The sequence below is a fragment of the Hevea brasiliensis genome, chromosome 9, assembly GCF_030052815.1.
Source record: "Hevea brasiliensis isolate MT/VB/25A 57/8 chromosome 9, ASM3005281v1, whole genome shotgun sequence".
Classification (NCBI taxonomy): Eukaryota; Viridiplantae; Streptophyta; class Magnoliopsida; order Malpighiales; family Euphorbiaceae; genus Hevea; species Hevea brasiliensis.
This window is the reverse complement of record NC_079501.1, coordinates 35,864,791-35,883,352: the sequence shown is the minus strand read 5'-3', so window position 1 is coordinate 35,883,352 and position 18,562 is coordinate 35,864,791. Positions and strand designations below refer to the sequence as shown.

General features: G+C 39.5%; 1 protein-coding gene across 2 annotated transcripts; it reads right to left on the bottom strand.

Annotated features, from left to right (window-relative positions):
- Nucleotides 1–15,492: 15,492 nt before the first annotated feature.
- LOC110644346 (GDSL esterase/lipase At5g08460-like) lies at nt 15,493–18,017 on the bottom strand. 2 transcript variants are annotated; one of them, XM_021797061.2, is made up of 6 exons: nt 17,567–18,017; nt 17,335–17,361; nt 16,899–17,026; nt 16,563–16,802; nt 16,149–16,404; nt 15,493–16,056 (listed from the first exon to the last, which is right to left on the bottom strand). In XM_021797061.2, the coding sequence occupies exons 1-6, from the start codon at nt 17,892–17,894 to the stop codon at nt 15,824–15,826; spliced, it is 1,212 nt and encodes a 403-aa protein (XP_021652753.2). In that variant the 5' UTR covers nt 17,895–18,017; the 3' UTR covers nt 15,493–15,823. The 2 variants fall into 2 exon arrangements, with proteins under 2 accessions (XP_021652753.2, XP_021652754.2); XM_021797062.2 differs by lacking the exon at nt 17,335–17,361 and having other exon boundaries at nt 17,567–18,016.
- Between the last annotated feature and the right edge of the window lie 545 nt (nt 18,018–18,562).

Sequence of the window (18,562 nt, the reverse complement as noted above, 5' to 3'; positions counted from 1 at the left end):
GGTTATAAACTCAACTTCTGGCTCAAGCAGGGAAGATTTTGTGGCAGCGATGGGCTGAGGATTAGCTTGGGGAGTAGTACTGCTGGTAGGTCTGGCATAAGTCATCTTGAAATGCTCATTAGGAGTGAAGCACGGTTTTGGAGGTGCCGATAAGTTCTGGACCTCTTGTTTGAACTCTTCATAATTTTGCAGCTCGTGGTTAGCTGCCCTACCATGATAGGGGCATCCCGTCCTATCTTCAGGTTCTGTTATTTGGGGGTGGAGGTAACCTTCCTTTACTGCCATTGTCAAAATTTCCTCAAAGTGAGGAATTAGTTGATCCACCTCCAAGGTTGACCCTTCTCCTTCCAACTCTATCATATTTGCACTATTGCCTGTACCATGATTGGGCAATGGGTTTGAGGTAACATTGGGGAGTGAACCATTCCCTTCAATCTTCAACCACCCATTCCTGATTAGGGCGTGCACCCTTCCCCTGAGTGCCTCGCAGTTATCAGTTGAATGCCCTTGTGCCTCTCCATGATACTCACACCGGGCAGTGGCATCACACCACCTGGGGTATGGCGGCTGAATTGGGTCAAGGGGAATCGGCACTATTTGGTTTATACCGATGAGGTATCAGTATATTTCGCTAAGTGGCAGGGGAAGAGGTGGATCAGGATTTCTTGGTGGTCTCGGGTTATTTTGAGGTGGTCTGGGTTGAGTAGGTGGAGGAGGCGGTCTGGGCTGATAGTTTGTTGGTGGTGAATACTGTGGGCGAGGAGGGTGATAATTTGGAAAAGGGGGTGGAATGTTTGCAATGGTTTGACCATGAAGGGGAAGATATGGCCGATAGTTATTCGGGGGTAATGAAGATTGGGTGTTCTGACGGGTGATGGAATGCACGTCACCTTCTTTCTTCTTGCCAAAATCGCGCCTTCTTTTGCAGATTCTCGGTCAACTCTCGCAATGCCCCATCCTTAAATTAGCTTCTATCCTCTCACCAGCTTGGATGATATCCGAGAAGCTGTTGGAGGTATTTCCGATCATCAGATTGAAGTAAGGAGCCTTCAATGTTTCAATGAACAAGGAGCATAGTTCATTATCAGTAACCGAAGGATATACTTCCGCCGCTTTCTCTCTCCATCTCTAGGCATATTCTTTGAAGCTTTTTCCATCCTTTTGCACCAAGTTTTGGAGATCTCTCCTTGTGGGGGCCACGTCGCAGTTGAACTTGTATTGCTTCAGGAAAGCATCTGCTAAATCTTTCCAGGAGTGTAATTTGCTCCTGTCCAACTGAATGCACCATCTCAAGGCTGCCCCGGAGAGGCTCTCATGGAAGAAGTGGACTAGAAGTCTGTCGTCTTCTGTCAAGGCAGACATTTTGGCAACGTAGGTGGCCAGGTGAATGCGGAGGTCTGAGTTTCTGTGTATTTGTCGAAGTCCGGGACTTTGAACTTAGGCGGCACCACCACATCTGGCACCAATCTCAGTGACGCTACATCAACTGAACCATACATGTTCAATCCCTCTATTGCTCTTAGTCTCTCTTCTAGAGCAGATAGCTTCCCATTTTCTCTCGTCTTATTTTCTCCTCCCACTGCATGAGATACTCCCCCAGTTGGGAAATGAGGGGCAGAATGAATTGGAGGGATCAGGACTGAAGGGTATGGTTCGGCATTTGAGATAGCCGGATAATAGGAGAAAGGCAAGTCATTATTTAGTGTGGCCGGATTGACAGTGATTGTCAGATCCGGGATCGATGGTTGGAAGGTGAAAGAGGTTGAAGCATGGTGAGAATCAACCATTGTAGGAGTTGGGGGAGGTAGTGGTAAGTTAGGCTCTAAAGCAGGCTTATTATGGGACATTTCCCTCATTAGTCTCATGAGCTCCAAGACTTGGTCTTTCAATTTGGAAACCTGTCCTTGTAGGTTCTAGACTTGTTCCTGGTCTTCCATTAACCTTCTTGTTCGTGATCTTGTTAAGTACACTCGTCTGGGTTGAACTACGTGTCTGGTCAGGCTTGCTTTGTTTGAAGCAATGTTGATTTTCTGCAGGAAGTTAAAAAAAAGTTTTTAATGAATTTTGAATTTCGTGAAAAAAATTAAAGGTCCTGGTTCGGACAAAGGATACAGTGGCATTTGGGAGCCAAAATGAAATCTGCAGAAGAATGATTGCATCAATTTTATCATGGCATCGTTCGATAGTCTGACTGTGAATGACTGGATTGAATGCGCATCTATGATACCTGTCCATATGGCGCATCCAATTTTTCGCATAACCCTAGCGAGGGGGTTCCTACGGGAGTTATACTATTCATTCACAATTTTGCTAAATAATGGCCCAAAAGTTATTCCATTAACTGAATAATTCATACACAGCATTCTTTACATCGGCCTAGGCTCAGGGAGGTTCTTTATACTCATATAGCCTTTCTTCTTGTCTGGCAGGATTGAACACTTTCAGGGCATACTCGAATTCAGGTAGGAGTTCTTGTTTCCCCTGTGCTATCATTCTCTCCAGCTAGTCAACATTCTCTTTCAGCTCTTAATAGAGAGCGGCTTGTCTTTCTTTTTCCTTTCTTTCTTTAGCACATTCCTTCAAAATATCGTTGATAAGCAGTGCTTGTTCCTTCAGTTCAAGCTTCTTCTTTTTGCTTTCTTGTTTATACTCTTCTACGAGTATCTCCTGGTATTTCATTTTTTCTTGAAGCTTGCCATTCTGTATTTCTGCTTCTTTCATTACAGCTTGGAGAGAGCTTTTTTCCTTTTCCCATCGTGTCTCTTGCTCTTCGAACCCCATCTTTTCGGTCCTTGCCTCTTCCCAGAGCCTTATTACTTTTCTTTTGAGGATTTACTATTGGTCCTCTAACTGTTTTATTTGTTCTTGTAGTTGCGAGTTTTCGGTGTTTGCCTTTTGTAGGGAATCGGCCAAATGATCACTAGCTTCTTCTGAAAGGACGTTTTGACGAGGGTTGCTGCCTTCGAATTTGGTTGGATCTGCAGTTAAGTGTCCTTGATCCCTGCCAGCCCTCCATTTAAGATAATCTCCCGTGGCACTCAGACCTTTAGGCGACCTTTCCATCATAGTGATGTTTTCCTAGGATCTGCGAGCTATTTTCAATCCTTCCTCATCGTTGAGCTCATGGTAGAAATGACCTTAGTGGTATTCTTCAATGTTGATTCTGAACTGTGTTGAGCCGAACTGTCTCATTACTAATGCCGGAGTGTAACTTGTGTATCCAGTCACTCCGATTAGGGATACTGATTGATTACTCCCCATGCTGACCAAAATGGATTGACCCGACGTCCACAATTTCCTCCAACAGTAGTCATGGCTGTTGAAGCTCAAAAATCCGTTCTTGCCACTTCAGCTCATCCTTTGGGCTGATTACTAATCTGGTCATCTTCTCGATGAGAGGCTGGTCAAGATACCATGTTAACCCCTTCGTCTCCACAGGACACATATGACTAATGATCCAGAGGTGCAACAATTGAGAACAGCATTTAATGGATCCCTTGCCTTGTTGTCTGCAGTAAGTAAGGGTTAAGAAAGTCTCGGCAAGAATTGCCAGTACTGGATTGACCTTCTGTTTTTCTACTACCCAGAACATCTCTGCAACATTGCAGGTTATAACTCCCGAAGGTCCAGGGAACAAGATCAGGCCGTAGATACCTAAAGCGAGCGTCAATGAAGCTAGATCCCACTGTTCATTTTGGATGTATTGATCCAACCACTTATTGAGATAAGTCCAATACCATCCATACGTGTTCCCTTTGACAGTTTTCCTCGCCTTTGCTTCTTCCGAGGGAATTCCCATCATATGCGCGAACCGTTTCCAGGTCTGCCTATGCTCGAGGTGCAGGTAAATCCGATTTTGCGCTGCATAAGGAATTTCTAGCAATGCCTGATACTCTTCCATAGTGGGAATAGTATCGATATCGTTGAAAGAGAACACCCCATACTTAGGATTCCAAACTGACAGCATGGCCTTTAATGCCGGGACTTGGACTTTGACTCGTATCAAGGTTGCAATCCTCCCATATTTCTTCTCAAATCGTGCTTTGACCTGATCGGGAAATGACTTCCAATCATTAGCCAGACCCTTGAGACTGTTCATTCTAACCTCAATTTTGCTCAGGTCCAATGGAGGTAATAAGCTAGTATCACTTTGTGGGGGCACTGAACTATGAGGCGGTTCGGGCCATGGTTTAGCATTCTGTTCTGATTTAAGAACTTCTCCTGCCGACTGACTCGAGGATGCCATGTTAAAAATGATGCTTATCCTTTTACAGACCTTATTTTGGTGATGCCTGCAAGAAAGACTTGTTAGCAAGATAAATTCAGGTAGTTTTGAATTATACTGTTGGCAGAGTGACACCTACGCATTTATCAAAGTAGGAAAGTGTGTAGGTTTTCTTAACAGTATGATTCAAGATTACCCTAAAAAATAAGAACAAAATAAAACACAAGCAGAATAGGGTAAGAGAAAGTATGCCCCTTTTGTCCTAAAATAAGGAGAGTCCTGGTACCGGATGGGTGCTGCCTAATTGGATAGTTCTATCTTATAAGGTAGCTTGCTTTGGCTTCCAGCTATCGTGATAGTTTAGCTCAAGGTCTAATTTTCTAAAAGCCACAGGTTCCCAAATTGCCCCTATGTAAATAGTAGAGCCTCATTCTATCACCACGATACTGAGGGGAGAATTCCACGGGTATCACAGTGAATAGAACGAGTTTCAATTTGAGCAGAAGCCTTCACGGATACTAATGGGGTAAAACCCACGGGTACCGCTACATGACTCCCTCCTACTTCTTAAAAGGGTAAGAAAGCTCGAGTATAGGGCTGGAGTGTGTGAGGACATCGTGTGAGTGTTCAGTGTGTGAAGGGACACCTTTACCTCTTCCCAATATGGGGGAGTTTTTTTCTTTTCCCTTTTTTTTTAGACAAAAAATGCTGTAGGATATAAAACAAAAATAAACAAAGCGGTTAGCAGAAATAACAAACATCAATAGATTAAGGTTTTTGAATTTCCTAAATTGAACCTATCTAACTATAATTCTAGTTTATAGGAGCATAAAATTAAATCTGCTTTTGTACCTCTAGCCAGGGTTGAAGGAAAAATTAAAGTCCCCAGCGGAGTCGCCAATGCTGTCGCAAGGTGTTTTGCGGTCGCCTGGACGAACCCTCACCGAAGTGGGAAAGAGTGAGGAGTCGCCACTTTAATTTTGAGGGAAATTAAAGAAAACCATTTGTGAAATGCAAATTAAAATGAAACCACTTCAAATACAGAGATTCTAAGTTCGGGGTCCGTAAACGGGTGGGAAAGGTGTTAGGCACGCCACCTCGTCCCTCAATGAGGGTGAGCAGATTTAACCTTACGTTCTTTATAAATTAGAATCGATAGTTAGGGGGGTTCGAATGGAAATGTTAATTCTTTTGATAAAAAGGAATATTTGATTTTTCACTAATTCGGATTACCCAGATACATAAGTAAATGAGACAACCTTAGTGAATTGGTGTTGTGTTGCGATTTTCGTTTGTGGGATTACTTTGCATATTTGTTAGAATTCGATTTGAGAATCGGATAAGAACTCTCCTCTGATCTCTTTTAAATTAAAATTTCGATTGGAGATCAGATATGAACTCTCCTCCGATCTCTTTTAGATATTTATGAGAATTTTTTAGTGAGAATCGGATAAGAACTCTCCTCCGATCTCTTTTAAATATTTATTAAAATTTTGGATTGAAAATCGGATAAGAACTCTCCTCCGATCTCTTTTAGATGTTTATTAGAATTTTTGATTGAGAATCGGATAAGAATTCTCCTCCGATCTCTTTTAAATATTTATTAAAATTTTTAGTTGAGAATCGGATAAGAACTCTCCTCCCATCTCTTTTGAATATTTATTAGAATTTTGGATTGAGAATCAGATAAGAACTCTCCTCCGATCTCTTTTGAATATTTATTAAAATTTTTTGTTGAGAATCGGATAAGAACTCTCCTCCGATCTCTTTTAAATATTTATTAGAATTTTTGGTTGAGAATCGGATAAGAACTCTCCTCCGATCTCTTTTACTTGAATGGGAGTCGGATAAGGATTTTCCGACCTCTTAAAATTTGATTACAGCTACACATCATAAGAGTCTAAGAGTAAGGGTTCTGGCATCCGACGATGCCGGGGACCCGAATGAGGCTTCTTTTAACTCATTGGTACCTCATGACTAGATAGGGGACATCAGACTGAATTTGACCGACCTCCTATGTGATCGCCTTACTAATACCTTCCGGCAGGCAATATTTGCTCTATTTCATTTGCTAATCTAAAATTCAATTTTATTTCGACACTCCACCTTACCCAGTCATCTTCTCGAGCTAGTCTAGTGGTTCAACTTCATAACTCTTTGATTTATTATCCAAACGTTTATAAAAAAAACTCTTATGTTAAGATACTGCTACCAACATTTTATCAGACTACCGATACGTTACCGGTAACCCGAACACCCGCGTTGGGAGAAAAATAAAGATCAAGAATAAATGAATAACATGAACTATTGTATCAAAAGATAAACTCATGAGAATAACCACCTACGTGGGCCTTCTGACATAAGACAAACTTTAACGAAAATTACGAGCATTAATAAAAAGAAAATAAAGACGAACACTGGATAAGGCAACGGTTCAAACACTCACCTGCAGGAAGTTGAACCTATTGAACTAACTATGGAGTCGCGAATGTTGCAGAGTTTCGGGCTAATAGTCTGGGGACTAATGCTTGCCTTGAAATAACGAATGCTCAGTTAGCATATAATCGAACCGGAATGATAATGAATGAGATTGAACTCAGAAAATAAAAGTGAATATAAAGGTGGTGAAAACAGAACTGAAACTTAAAAAAAAGGGTATCACAGAGCAATGAACAAACTGAAAATCAGGAGTTCCAGTGTCCAACACTTCTTCAGAGAAAACACTTGAGAAAACTGGTTTCTAAAGTCTTTTCTAGCTTAAAAATAGCAGAGTAGCGAAACAGAATTAATTTTCAGAGCTTTTCCACTATAATTACCACCCTTTTCTTCCTCGTCCTACCCTTTGAACAGTTTTAATGCAGGTATTTATAGAGACCGAGTGCTCCCCATGAAGGGTCAGGATTTATTTTGAGGGAGATGGAAGGTTTGGATTTTGAAGGACATGATCTGACGCTTGGGAATTAAAGAGAATCAGAATGAACAGTTGAGATCCTTTTCAGAAATTTTTGTCCTTTTTCCCTTCTAATTTGACGGTTCCAAATTTTCTTGTCCAGGGCGATCCGAGGGCTGGGAATAAAAGGCGTCGGTCTTGTCATCTTCTTCTTTGATCCAAGGGCTCCGGGTTTATCCTTACAAGTAAGATCAGCAGTGGAGATTGGGATGTACAGCACTGTCATGACATACTCTGGCACTTGTCAGTAATGTGGGCGATTTTGAGGCGTGCGGTGAAGATTTCGTCTGCGACGCTTTAACTACCTCGGCTCTGATTATGACGACAGTCAGCGAAAGTTGTCTTATTCTCTTTGTTTTCCAACCTCCCCTCTCTTTTGATCTTTCTAACACGATCCTTTTCCGATCTCTCATACCGGGCTCCCCTCTCCCGACCTCTTCTACTCCGGTCTTCTCCTTTATCCGGTCCGATTCAGTCAAAGCATTTATTCCTTCGATTTCCGAGGCATCCGCTTCGTTTTCTGCTAGCAATAAATGCTCATACCTTCTCTATATATACCCCCGATAGGAAATCCTCCCGCATTTCATTTTTCCCTCTTTCCTTCTCACATTTTCCTATTCTAACCGCTCCGGCAATAATCTCGGCCATGATAATTGCCTTTGATCTTTTTCCGATTGTCCTCTTTATTCCTCGATGGAAAATTTATGATGCCGGTGATCGAAGAATCATGATAACCTCATTTGATGACAGTGAGAGAACCGGACTAATTTGCAGACCTAGATCGAAGACCTCGATCGTGTCGATCTCGAATCGTCCGACCGATATAGTCAGCGAACTGATTTCGGGCGAGAAGACTGCTAATATTCCCCTTAACATCGGTGACTGCCCCTTGAAGTTCATTTGGCTCCTCACCACATTGGGCGTCCCGACTACAAATGCCTCGTCGATGATGTGGAGATAACTCTCCATCCTCATGAGAGTCATAATCACCCCATCTGAACTGTACGTCTATCCGCTGTCTATGGCCGGACAAATCTTTTGATTCAGCCACGAGACTAGGCTTTGACATAGGCCTTTATTAGATAGGATGTTCCACCGATCTCTAAAGATCGCCCCTATGATGTAATCAGACCTTTAATGTAATCCGATCTCTAGAGATTGCCCAAATGATGTAATCTGACTTTTAATGTAATCCGATCTCTAGAGATCGCCCAAATGATGTAATCTGACCTTTTCAGAAATAAAATTTTATTTTGACAACTATCATTTTATTATTATTGCATTGACTATTTTCCGATCCATGATGTGTTTATCCGATCCGGTTCCTAACTGAACGGCCCTTAATCGATCCGCGATTCAAAATATCTATCTCGATTCACCAATCTCTAACTAGCCGATCTCTCCTTATTATGGAATTTCTGGAATATTCGTGAGACATGTCAGAAAAAGCTGGCGAATACCACTAATCGATGCGCCACTTGGGACACCGTGAGCATTAAATGCTCAGACTAGTATAAATAGGGGATGAGTTTGCCAGTTGTTCCCTTATGTCATTTTCAGCCTTTCACGAGCGATTCCAAAATTCTCTCATTTTTTCAAGTTCTTCCGACACCGATCACACTCCGGTAAGGGTTTTGATCTTTCTTTTAGTTTAAATTTCCTCTTTTTTTTGAAAATGAGCGGCGCCGAGGGTTAAAGAGCGGCAAGCCCCCCTTCCGTTCAGGTCTCATGGTCGTCAGATGAGGTAGAGGTAATCGAAACAAGTGGGCAATCTGAACCCCCTAGGACCTCCATTCCAACCCGCGATCAAGCAGCATCCTCGAGGCAAACACATTCTTCAGGGAGAGAAAACCTTCCCATAGACGAGCTGCCATCAATCCTTCAAGAAACCGACCTGCAGTCGTTCAGTCAAGAGTATAACATTCAGCCCAATTCGTACGAACTCATTAAGTGTCACGGCGATCTTCGAGCCGATCACTTCTTTGAAGAGAATGATATGATCATGGTATACGAAGAGCAACTAAAAGCCGGGCTGCGGTTCCCTCTTGACAACTTCTTCAAGGAAGTTTTGAAATTTCACCAAGTGTGCATAACCCAAGTTCACCCGAACTCATGGCGAATCTTAGTGGCCTTCAGAAGCCTTTGCGGAGCCAAAGGATTCAGTCCAACAGCGAAGGTATTCGCCGAGCTACATAGGCTAACTCGGCTAAAGGACGATGAGTACTGGTTCTTTCAGGCGAAGCCACATTGCGGGCTCTTTACCGATCTGCCCTCCTCCCTGAAGAATTGGAAGAATCGCTTCTTTATTCTGAGGAGCAAAATTCCGAATGGCTTTGAGGGTTTCCCACGCACCGGCCGCATCGTGGCCCGCACTCAAGTGCATCACTCTGAATAGAGAGGAGGGCCTAATGGTGATGGAACTGAAAGATCAGGCTGCCAGACAGAAATTCTCTTGTTTAGATACAGTGACAACTGAACTGCATCATTGGACTATGCAGCTGGTCACCAGCCAAGAACGCGGGCTTTAGCTCTCTGACCTCAGCTTTGGTACTTTTTATATCTCTGATCTTTGGGCCTTAGCAATCTCACTGACCTTTTCTTTGCGTAGGTATGGCAAGCGGCGAGGCTTCCAAGGAGAGCCGGAAGTGAAAAAGAGAGGTCTCCCGGAAATTGTGGGAGATGAAGCGGGCCGAGCTGCTTCAGACGCCCAGGCATGATCCTGGGGAAATGCAAGGAGGCTCGTCTCAACCCTCGGGACAGCCGATCCCTGACATAGAAGTGGTCCTGTCTCCTCTTCGTTAAGAAGAGCCGCCACCACCACCCTCTCCAGTTGCTTCGAGTGCGGAAGGGGGTCCTTCCCAACCACCTGTGAGGACCCTTTCCTGCGGCGCCCAGATCCTGATCCAGTCGCTGGAGAAGAACCGCACGGTTCGAGAGAACCCGGGTTTTGCTAAGGTCTTGGGGTCCTCCATCTGCCTTCAGGAGGATCGGGATAGGCTAACCCCGAACAGCCTCGACGATATCCTGACACAAACTATGAGCCTGAGCGTGGAGAGTCTGGTGAACCAACATATTATCAAGGAGAAGGCTCACCGCTTGAGGTAGGATGTCGAGAAGGTGGGTCAGGAAGCTACTTCCCTCCGATCTCAACTTTCGTCCACCCAAAACTACATATCTGAAATTGAGGGGCGGATGAAATTCTACGAGGATAAGCTGGCCTAGCAGGCTCATGTTCTTGAAGAGGTTCGGACGCTCCGAGCTGCTGAAGTCGCTCACCTCACTGAGGAGCTTAAAGCAAAAGAAGAAGAGGCAGTGACAAGGGAGGCCGGTGCTTATGTGAACGCTAATGGGGATCTCTTGGCCGAGCTCAGGAAGTGTTATCCCAAGGAGGACTTCTCCTGGATGGTGGATCTGGCTCCCCAAGATGAAGAGGATAGCGAGGAGGAGGCTGAAGGTGAGAGAGGAAGCGAACAAAATGTAGAACAGGCTGGGGGTGATCCTCCAGCCGAATGACTTGTATAAATTTTAATTTGAAATGAAATGAAGCTCCCCTTTTTGTTCAATGAATGGATGGGATCGGAAAGTATCTGAATTGCATAAGCACTTGATTGTCTGAACATATTATGACAACTAAAAGTGATTATTAATCTAAGAGTAAGAGGTCGAAAAACACTATAAGCATGAGATCGGTTGAGAACAAACGCTAAACAGGACTTGATTAAAATTGGAAATTTGATTTGAACACTTAAGATCGGAATCATCATTAAACTGGATTGGAACCTTAACTTTATTAGACGATTATCCCCAAACTTTTAAATGGGAGATCGGCAATAAGACTGGTGGCACGAAGGCCTAATGTTGGTTCAATCACGTTTGACAAGAGAGATCGGAAATATAATTGACTGGTCAGGGGACTTAACAATTGGTTTGAGAGATCGGTGAGGCTTTAAATGATATGGGGACTTACTATTGATTCGATTCCTTTTGAGGAGAGATCGGAAATGTGATTGGCTGGCAAAGGGAGACTCAGTGCAGGGGATCGGCTTCAAAATTTATTGATTTCGGGGATTGGCCAAAATATGGTGTCGACAAGTCCTAGTACTCAGCGATAGCTTCTTTTGCTGTCGCAGATACAGAGACTAGAGGAGCAGCAGACTGAGCTGCTGAGGTGTGAGGAGCTATCAGCTTAAAGTTATCGGGTATAATTTATACCCTAATTGTAAATATTTCTTTTGATGTATGTATTGCATATAAAAGTATGGACATGTAAATGGGTCTTGAGCAGCTTGTACAAAGTTTGTATGAAGTTTGTAATAAAGTTTAGTTTGTATTTCTTTTGATGTAAATTTTGTAAGGATGTATATAAAGTATTTTGTCTCTAATGAAATATGAGTGGAACTATTTTATTTAATTTAAATGAAATGATTGTGGAGTTGTTGAAATGGATTGAGTTTGATTGTGAAATTGAAGTAGTTGTTGAGAAAACATTTTTAGAAGTGCTTTTTACAGGTATTTGAAGAACTGGTTTCTCAAAATACAGACAGAACTCTGTCAAAATTTTGATAAAATTTGCGAAAAAATAAAATGGACAAAAAAATATTAACTAGTTTTAATTTTAACTAAATGTTTTAAATACCTATTAGAAAATGCTCGCCACTTATCAAAAATAAGAAAATTGTTTTAAAATCCCTTGTAGGGTACTTAATGAGTTATCGGTAGGTGAAATTCGGTAGTTCATTAGGTATTCTACGGGATCATGTTATGCCTTACAGAGGGGTAAGTTGTGACAGTTATAGTGCCAATTTTTATTATAACTGGCTTATGCCTGCCCGCTGGCCTTGTGCCTGATATGACCGTTGTATACTTGATAGACATACGGCTGTCTAACTTGTATACTCTCGTGTATCCAGTCTTTATAGTCTATCATAGGTTACTTGGGCACAGAAATGAGTAGAAATCTTTAATTGAAATAAATACATGATAAGATTGTTAAGGTGAACTTCATTGAATTAAACATAAGATACATGATAAAAAGATTCCGATTAATTTATTTTGTCCAAAGTTCTATAAACATGTAAAAGACCTAGAAATTCATAAAATTTTATATTTCCTTATAGGAATATACATAGAATAATCATTTCAGTTATTTGTTTACTTTTATTTCAATATATGCACCACTAAGCATTATGCTTAACGCGTTGGTTCTTATCATGCGTAGGTATAGGAGAGACACAGCAGCAACAGCAGTAGAGCCTAGACAGGACTTGAGCAGATCTGCTACAGTGTAGATTGTCACCTCACCAATTCATTTGGTAGGGCTCATGTATAGTTAGATTTTGTATTTTGGTTATTATATATAATAAATCAGATTAAGATATGTAACTAAATTTTGGATTGTATATAAAATTGTATATTATTGTGAGTAATGTTATATGAATAAAATGCAAGTTTATTTTATTTGAAAATTTTATGAGTAATGTTATGATATGGTACATGAACAATTAACATGAGAAATGATGTGACAGAATGGGATAAAAAAAAAATTCTACACATAATATAATATAATTGAATTAATATTGTATATGACAAGACAAAATAGGGTGCTCCGGCACCGAATGTAGCACACTTTGCTCGGCTACACTATAGACCGGGTAAGGGGTGTTACACCTGGTCTCACCAGAAATCCAAATACATAGAAAGGCACTGCCACATTATCAGTGAGATAGTTAGGCGAGGCGATGTAGCTATGCAGAAAATAGCATCAGCCGAAAATTCAGCTGATCCATTCATGAAGGCTATGTCACAAGCTCAGTTAGACCGACATATTGAGAATATGAGTCTAAGATACTGCAATGAATGACTCTAGTATAGTGAAAGATTGTTAGTAGTATGCCGTAGAGCGTATCATTTTGTATGTATCTTGTATATATTTCATTAATAAAAGGTAATTACACTTTTCTGTTTACATAATCTGTTTATGTGTAATTGAAAAAAGTCTATTAATATTTTGTTAGAAATTCTATTCTTAAGTTGTTAAGAATATGAGTGACAATATTTCTACCACAAAGTATTATAAATTAGTTCACAATTGAGGATACTTCACAAAAAGGACATGACTTATCCAGAAATATTGTAATCATGTTTGTTCCCAAAGTATTAATATAAGATATAAATAAGTTAGAGTGGTGAGTCTCATGCCACATAACAAATATGATAGGCACTTATATATAATAAGTAGGCCAAACCAGTAATGTTTATGACAAGCACGTGGAGTTTACTCTTGTCAATGCATTGTCATATATCATATCAGTGCATATAATCTTTAGACCAGAGATAACATAGTTATCTTGTATATAGGTGGTTTGAGTTTGATACTACTTTCATACTCGTACTGTGTATGAGTATATGGGCATGCGTTAGCTCCTACTAGTTATATATAGAGATAAGTGTTGATCAAGATGGAATTCATTACCCTAAGTTAATGATTCAAGTTCCTGGCTAGGACAGATAGCCTTAGTTGAAAAAGAGTTTCTGACAAGAAAGTCTGATTAATCAAAAATTAGAATTAAAAGAAAACATAACATTCATAACAAATAGAGTTTGACATTAACCATGACTCCAGCTAGAATTGAGATTTTGTAACGGAGAGATTTTAGTGCATAGTAACATATGATTAAAAGGTTATTTAAGGCATTCCTTATTACTGATTGAGTGGCCATGACATGTTATGCTAGGTGTCAACCATGGTCTATGAGATATCTAAAATAATTTAGAGAAATCATTTATCGTAAGAAATAGTTCTAATGATATTAAGAGTTAATATCATTTCTCATTGTGAATTAGTAATGATCCTAGTAAGTCACACATTTACACAAGCAATTCACCAAGTATATTATGATTTAATTAATTAATTAAAGAGATTAATTGATTAATTAAATAGATTTAGTTTGCAATAAGATTGCAAAGTCCCTAGTATAACTTGAAACCAAATCTAGGTTGTTGGATATATAATATAAATTATATTTATATTTAAAGAGTTTAAATATAAATAGAATTGAAAAATTAATTAATAGAGATTAATTAATTAATTAATATAGTTATATTTGATATAAATTAATTTAAGGGAGAAATTACAATTTTGGATTAAGAACTCAAAATTACAAACAAGGGCAAAATAGTCTTTTCATATGGTGACACATGGCACCATGAGATGGTGATAAGTGGCACCTATTTGAGTATGCCATTTGTCTTCCCATGATGGAAGACCACATTTTTGTGATTTGATTAAAGCTTGACACTTGGCTTGTTAGAATTAAGTCAAGGAAAGCAAGATTGAATCCTATGATGACATGTGGCACTTCTTTAAGTCAATTTTGTCTTATGCATATAAATGAGAAAAGAAGAAGAAAAAGTCATCTTCTTCCTCCTCTCCCATTTGGACGGTAAGAGTGGGTTCTTTTCCCTTCTCAAATTTCTTCTCATCAATTCAAAAGAAATTGTTGATTTTCTTTGAATTAATTTTACTAGAAAAGGTTTCTAGTGCACCCATATCCAATTACCTTCACCAAAGAATAAACACTAAGCATTAATGGTTGATAATCTTCAAAGAGAGGATTTGGGCAATCATTGTTGAGACTTGGTGAAGCTCTTGGTGGACAAGCTAGAGGGGCAACTCTTGGAGCCCTAGGAGCACCCTAAGGGAGTAAGATTGATTTATTCTGCGCCTTGGATGTTAGAAATCAAAATCTCTCTTTTAATTAGGGTTTAATGAATTAATTTGTTAATTTACAATCTTAAATGACAAATGAACTTTTAGTATGTACCAAAAGTGTGTTTTGGTATGCAATAGGGCATTAGAGGTCATATAGGCCCATAACACATTTGCATGTTTCATGTAACCTTAGAGAAAATTTTAAAATTCAATGTTCTAATGCCCTCAAATCCATGCTTCCATGCCTTCAACAAGTAGTGGGAGGTTGTGAGAAGTCGTGCTTGAATGTTGCAGTTGAAGCTACCTCCATTGGAATTGGTGACATTTTAATCTGTTACTTCTTTATGTGCTGGCTACAAGTATTTAGAGATTGTCTGAAGTTGTACTCAGAAGTTGCAACGGAAGCTATCTCCATCCATGGAATTGGACCTACTTTTAATCTGCTACTTCTATAAATGATTTTGCCCCTTTTTTTTTATTACTTTGTCAATCAATTGATATGCAACTCGTAAATACTTGATTCTATCATTTACATTACTTTTGTTCAAAGTCACTGTGTTTTGATTTTGATGTTCTATATACCCTTCTTAGACAAGGTTTATGATGGAACCAGATATTAAGTGGCTCACCACTTCGCTTGAGTTATAAAGTAGGAATTTTTCAGGTTTTGGGTCCATAAATTGACCTGTTCTGCTTTACAGTACTTGGAATTTTATTAAATCAACAAAGTCACAAGTCTGTAACTGCTTTCCACTGAGTAAGATATGGAAGATGATATCAACAAGTGAACGATAGCTAAGATAGCTATGTCCCCCAATTCCACCATCTCAGTCTGGAGAGTTACATGAATGTTACACACAAAGAATAGGCAAATGGAAAATTCCAGGGTTAAGTAAACAAATGTAGTATCCAGCATGTTTAAAGCTTCTGCATCAAATTATTTCACTTCAGGATCAACCATGTCTCTCAGGTTCATGGGATAGCACATTTTCGTGTGCAAGCCGTTCCACACATTATCTGCCAAAATGGAATTCACCCTATCAGTTGGATGGTACTGGTCCCACCAGATATGGTTGGAAGCATTGCTGCAAGCCATTTCTGGGGCAATGCACAGGATCCAACCCTTGTACTTGCCTAACCCACAGCAAGCATCAGTGGTCACATTGAAACCTGAATAACAGAAAACATCAAGTATAAAATGTGAATGCTATAAACAGAACAGTGAAAGCAAGGGTGCAAAAACACAAGTCTGGATGTCTTACCATAATGTTTATGATTCTTAATTACATCCATAGAGCCTTCATACATGTCACAGAAGGTGAGTTTTGCATCAGGTAGCACCTGACCAAGCTCTTCAATCATGTATCTCATGAAAAAGTTGTACTCCATAATCATGTCATTTATCTCTGTGATACACTCTCCATTCTTGCTGTTGTGCCTCCACAAGTAGTGAGGAGCACAACCAATTGGTGCCAATCCCATGACCACCACTTTCCTCACACTCATATTGTACAGGTTCTGAATGATCACCATTAATGAATCAATAACTTAAATTGCATATAAAAAAAATATTGTCTGGAAGCTCAAGATCTTATCAACTCAACATAAGCAAAATCTGTACAAGCAACCATCCAAGCACACAAACACAATTAATTGAGGATGTGAAGATTACTCACCTTAATTTCATGCCTTATTGTTGATGCTAAGAACTGGCTGAAACTCCATGGAAGATACAAGTTTTGTACATTGGATACATTACGAAGATAGTAATGTATATAGTCATTGATTCCTATTGAGATATAAAAGATGGAATTGGAGATGAGATCATTTGCAGTATCCTCACCCAAGCCTAAGATAAATGACTGTAAGGTATCTGTAAATTGCTGGATTTGTTGGGCGAAGGAGATTCGTTGACCCTGTATCAAAATTACACCATTGCAGATGCTTAAAATTTATAAACAACGAAATTTCAAAATGAAACTTAGAAACATTCATGGAAGTGAAGGGCTTACCAATTCTGATCCACTTGAGAATATTATTCCAGCACCAGCAGATGCATAATTCACTCCATGAATCATATCTTCAACAGTTCCCACCTGCCCAAGATAACTTGGTAAAAAGGGAAGCCCAAGGCGCAATGCTGATTCAAGTTTTTAGAACAGATTAACTTAATTACAGAAGCCCTGAACCAAACAACCAGTTTCAAAAACAGAACCAACCAAGCAAGACATATATGAACGGCAAATTTTCAAATTCCATTTATCAAGGACTTTCTACAAGAGAAACATAATCAATATTTCTTTTAGGTCTAGCAAGTAAAATGAATGATCCTTTTGGTTGGCAAGAAAACAGGAAAAATGAGGAATTCAAACGCTTTATGGCAAAAAATTAACAGAAATTCTCGAAGATCTGTCCTCAAGTAACCGAATCTCTCAAACAAGATCCCACCTTTCATTTTCTTGTTAACTTCTCCACCTTCTCAGAAAGAAAACAGAAGTAGCAAAGACAAAATGGGGGGAACTTAATCAATAAAGGTTGTAAAAAGAGACTAAGCAATTAATCAAGAAAACCCCATTTTCATTTTCCTCTGCTTTCATTTCCATCTTCTGAGTAATCCCAAGTAAGGAAAACAAGAAGAGGACGAAATGGAATTCTCCAAGAAACAAGAAAAGAAAATTACCCAGATAATCAACAGGAATTCTGCCATTGGAGAACCTTCCAGTGGGCCTGTGTGTGTCAAAATCTCTACCATAAGGAGGGCGGTCAGCACGAGCAAAGGTGCCAAGGTAATTATTGGTGCCGCTGTCAACAGAGGAATCGCCAATGACGAAGAGAGCGGGCACTAAGCGACCGGTCAATGGCGGGTTTGAAGGCGAATCAGTGGGGGTGTGGAAAGGGATAAGGTTCTGAGAGAAGTTGCGGGGTTCTCGAGGGACAGCAAGACTTCTTGGCTGTGTAATGACTGTGGAGATAAGAATACAGAGAAAGAGAACAATAATGGTAGACATTGTTCCTTTCTCCAGAGAGAGAGAAAGAGAGATCAGAAGAGACGGAAATTGGCGGGTAGAGAGAGATTTGAGTACGTAAACGGTTGCGATTCATTACGAATTTACGCTGGAGAGCAATTCGCAAGAGTTGGAGAGGAACTGGGGCTATCATCTTGGCTTTTGAGAGTGGGATGGAACTTCTAAGCCCAAATTGCAATCCATTGAAGGATCCATGATTCTATTTCTTTTTGTACCATTAGAAGTAATAATAAATCATCACTTTTTTTTTTTCAACATGATAATTGACTAAACGGATAAAGTAAGAAAAAAAATTATGAGAATAATAATTATAAAAATAGACATTGTAAAAATACTATAAAGATAAATATTTCAATTTAGCAAATAATTTAGCCACTTGCCTTTTATTTTATATATATATATATATATATATATATATATATATATTGATTCTTTCCTCTAATTTTTCATTTAAATTATCGTTATGTTTAACAAAAATATCACAATATTCTTCATATTTTCAATATGGAATAATTAAGCTCTTAAGTTTTATTTAATTAATAAAATAATTTATTAATTTAAATTTATATTTAAAAAGTAAATATATTTTATATATTATAAATAATATAAAATATATTTACGTATCGTGGGAGTAAAAAAAATGACAACAC

Coding starts and splice junctions, on each gene's coding strand:
- LOC110644346 (XM_021797061.2), bottom strand. CDS start 17,894: ATGTCTACCATTATTGTTCTCTTTCTCTGTATTCTTATCTCCACAGTC. Junction 17,362..17,566: donor AATTCCTGTTGATTATCTGG/GTAATTTTCTTT, acceptor CTTTCTGAGAAG/GTGGAGAAGTTAACAAGAAA. Junction 16,405..16,562: donor CAATAAGGCATGAAATTAAG/GTGAGTAATCTT, acceptor GTGATCATTCAG/AACCTGTACAATATGAGTGT.